A 4,228-nucleotide genomic window follows, 5' to 3' on the forward strand; every position below is an offset into this window, starting at 1 on the left:
CTGGACAAAGTATCTGCATTGCTGCCAGGTGACCTCTTCTTGCTTCCTTTCCCTGACTGTTTACTTTCTGTGTTTGGGTTTGTTCAGGGCAATCCATTACCATTCCTGCAGGACTTCTGACATTTTTACTTGGCTTCCACTACTTGGAATAGATTTATTCAGCTTGAAAGCAGTATCCTTAGATCATTAGCACATTTTTTTGACCCTATTCGGCTGAGAGTCTTACCGTGCTGGACCGTACCTGACAGACACTTGAAGAAGCCAAGGTGTGCTTCACTAAAGCCCAAAGGTGTGAGCTTGTCTTTTGCCCCCCTTCATGCTCCTCAGCTCCACAATCCCATGGCCACTGCAGCCCAGGGTCCCTTTGATCTTCACATTTCCCACCAACCCTTCCTTCCTGGTGAGTATGAGATCCAGCAGAGCAACTCTCCTCTTTGGTTCCTCTATGGCTTGGTCAGGAAGCTGCCATCTGTGCTCTCCAGGGATGTCCTGGATGCCGTATGCCCTGCTGTGCTGTCCCTGCAGCAGACACTAGAGTGAAAAGGGTCCCCAATGGAGACAACAACGTGACAACATGAGGCTCCCATCTGTCTGTAGAGGGCACCTTCCACTTGCTCTTCCTGATCAGGAAGCCAGGAACAGACACTGTTGGGCTCCTCTGTTGGCCATTTGCACTCACTCTGACCTGGCTGCTCTGCCATCCCCAGGCAGAGCTCAGTGCACTCTCACAGAGGGCGGTCATCCTTCCTTGTCTCCTCGCACATCCATCATAAAGACTCTTTATCACCCTTGTCCTGCAGCCCAGTTGTGTAAGCAATTTAACTGTGTAGCTGTGGTCCAAAAAAGAGCTCAAGCCTGCAACTGTACAAAGAGTTCTAGCACAGCATGTGTTGGTGTTCCTGTTAGCATCCTTCTCTGTGTGTCATATCTGTTATGGGTCATGAGAACAGGTTTCCAGATTTGGCATTTGCTTCTCTCATGGTCAAACTTCTTTCAGTGGGAACAACTGTGCTTCTGGAATCCACTGGGCATGTTGATTAATTGAGCTGACTTTGAAGTACGTTCTGCAGTGATGACCCTGCTGCCTTGCAGGAGCTGTCAGCTCATGAGGGCCATGGATATCTCCAGGGAGAGATGAAATCACCTCCTCTGCTGCTGAGCTGGGCCGGGCTCCTGGGACACTGAGAAATCATACAAGTGGGCAGCACTGCAGAAAGACAGCCATGCCTGGGATCATCTCCTCTGTACAGCACAAAAGGACAGTGGACATGATCTGCAAGAGATGGGGTGGAGAGAAGGTAGATAGAGCTTACATGATGTGTGGGATGTGAGCCGGCTGTGACTTCATGCAGGAGCACTACTCATAGACTTTGACAAGGTAAGTTGCTCGCGGCAGGCAGAGCAGCCCTTTTCCTGGAGGGTTCAGTAAGTTTCCGACATCCCATAGCACATCAGGCTTCAGATGCTCTGTGTTTCTTTATCAGGGAAAAAGCTCCAGCTGAGGGCTTTGGTGCTGCAGCGTCAGAGCACAGCCCTGAGGGCTGCGTGTCCCAGGACGGCTGCAGGCTGTGCAGCCGGGGGTGCAGCCCGGTGCCCAGGGCTGTGGTGCAGAGCAGGGTCCCTGCTGTGCCCCAGGGGCTGTGTGCCGGGGCAGGGACTCTGCCGCCTGCCAGGCTCAGCACTCAGCCTGCCCGGGGAGCTGCCCAGGGTGCTGCGGGGAGACGTGTGGGGGGAAGGAGCCCCCCGGCAGGGTAGGGCAGGGGCCTTCTGCTACCACAGCTGCCGCCTGGGGCAGGGGGATCACAGCTACGCTGCTTCATGATGCACTTTCCATGATAAAAGACAGCGGAGGAATTTTCTGCCATATTTTCTGTTTCCTGCTCCTACTGGAACATAAGGATGTAGACTGAGAAATAGAAAAGGATTTAGTAAGTTTGAGTACATCTAGTGAGAATTCCTCAATTCAATCAGTCTCTCTACCTTCTGTAAACATTAATTCACTTTGCTGAACTGTATGTGGCTCCCTTATGTTCCCATTTATAGCTGCAAATGTGAACATGCACGTAGGTAGTGCTCTACAAACAGGATGGGTTCTGAACAGCATAGGAATGCATACATTCTACCCATGCTACTCCCTTCAGTGCAGACACCTTCCTCTGAGCAAACTCCCACCCAAAATGCCTCTGCCCTCATGGCCATGGGGTTCAATGCACGAACCACCTCCTGTGCAGCCAGAGCTGCATGTTCAGAGTGTGTGGAAACAAGCCCAACCAGCTCCCCTTACCTTGCACTAAGCAGCAGTGAATCCCTTTGCCTCTCATCTCTCACTGCCATTCACGAAGTGTGTGGCAGAACTGCTCAGGATTTCTGACTTAAACACTCCCTGGCCGTGGTGAGTGGGACCAGCCTGTGCAGGAAAAAAACATCATTAAAACTCTTCTTTTCAACTTCCATGTTTCTGGCACTGGTAACGCAGATGGTGACAAGCACTTCTGCATTAGAAGTGATTTCATCTGACAAATTCTGGACAGAACATCACCACAGCACCACCACGTTCCCATGTACACAAAGGGACAAGGCAGCTTCCTTGAGACAAAAAGCGCAGAGGTGTTCATGGCAAAACCAACTGCATGAAATGTAGCTCACATCACTGACAACAATGACCATTACCCACATGGAATGCCTTGTCACTAACTTTCCTACTTCTTGGACAGGTTCTTGTGCCCACAGGTCCTGGGGCCCAGAAGTACCAGATGCCCAACAGCAGCTCCATCAGCGAGTTCCTCCTCCTGGCGTTGGCAGACACGCGGCAGCTGCAGCTCCTGCACTTCTGGCTCTTGCTGGGCATCTACCTGGCTGCCCTCCTGGGCAACGGCCTCATCAGCACAGCCGTAGCCTGCGACCACCGCCTGCACACCCCCATGTACTTCTTCCTCCTCAACCTCGCCCTCCTCGACCTGGGCTGCATCTCCACCACTCTCCCCAAAGCCATGGCCAATGCCCTCTGGCACACCAGGCACATCTCCTACGCAGGATGTGCTGCACAGGTCTTCTTCTATTTGTTTTTGTTTGGAGCAGAGTATTCCCTTCTCACCATCATGTCCTATGACCGCTACGTTGCCATCTGCAAGCCCCTGCACTATGGGACCCTGCTGGGCAGCAGAGCTTGTGCCACCATGGCAGCAGCTGCCTGGGGCACTGGGCTTCTCTGTGCTCTGCTGCACACTGCCAATACATTCTCACTGCCTTTGTGCCAAGGCAATGCTGTGGATCAGTTCTTCTGTGAAATCCCCCACATCCTCAAGCTCTCCTGCTCACAGTCCTACCTCAAGGAAATTTCACTTCTTGTATTTAGTATAACTTTAGTATCTGGGTGCTTTGCTTTCATACTTTTCTCCTATGTGCAGGTTTTCAGGGCTGTGCTGAGCATGCCCTCTGAGCAGGGACGGCACAAAGCCTTCTCCACGTGCCTCCCTCACCTGGCTGTGGTCTCCCTCTTTGTCAGCACTGCCACATTTGCCTACCTGAAACCCCCATCACTTTCCTCCCCATCCCTGGACCTGGTGGTGGCAGTGTTATACACGGTGGTACCTCCAGTCATGAACCCCATCATCTACAGCATGAGGAACCAGTAGATCAAGCAAGCTCTCAGGACACTGTTTGGAGATATATTGCTTCGGCACCACTAAAATGGAAAAGCTCGGACTGCCTTTATTTCATCTCTTTCGCCCTCACTCCCGCTTTTTTGTTCCTATGGTAATTTTAATTCCAATTAAGCAATACTATTCATCACATTTCTTCTTTGTTTTCTACCTTTGTCTTCTGTTTTGCAGTCCTAATGGACAAAAGTAACCCAGATAAAGAAATCATCAGAATATCATTGATCTCAGCTCCCACCTCCTCTGGATCCCAGAGAGCAGCCCTGCACACAGGAGGGGTGCAGGAACCAAGAGCCCAACTGCCACACGGAGCTGCAGCCCTGCTGTCTGTGGGGCTGCCCCTCACCGCCCGGTGGCCGCTCCCTCTCTGCTGCCTTCCAGTTGTGCTGCTGCTGCTTCCCTGGAGCCACGGCCATGGGCAGCAGCAGGATGGGGTCTTTTCAGTGCTGCTCTCTTTGCAGCACCACGTTGTTCTCCTTTCTCCTTGCAGCTGGGTCAGCCCTCAGGTCCTGTGTTATGTAGCGGACCAAGGAGAAACACTTTGCCTGAGATGCGCCTGGAATTGTCTC

At 52.2% G+C, this 4,228-nt stretch overlaps 1 protein-coding gene across 1 annotated transcript; it reads left to right on the forward strand.

The window, feature by feature from the left end:
- Positions 1-3,134: 3,134 nt before the first annotated feature.
- On the forward strand, positions 3,135-3,635 carry LOC112530880 (olfactory receptor 14J1-like; the record flags this gene model as incomplete). Its single annotated transcript, XM_025145428.2, has 1 exon — positions 3,135-3,635. A coding segment is annotated over one exon (501 nt), but the record flags the coding sequence as incomplete, so codon positions are not given.
- Positions 3,636-4,228: the final 593 nt, after the last annotated feature.

The sequence above is a fragment of the Gallus gallus genome, chromosome 33 (assembly GCF_016699485.2).
Source record: "Gallus gallus isolate bGalGal1 chromosome 33, bGalGal1.mat.broiler.GRCg7b, whole genome shotgun sequence".
Lineage (NCBI taxonomy): Eukaryota > Metazoa > Chordata > Aves > Galliformes > Phasianidae > Gallus > Gallus gallus.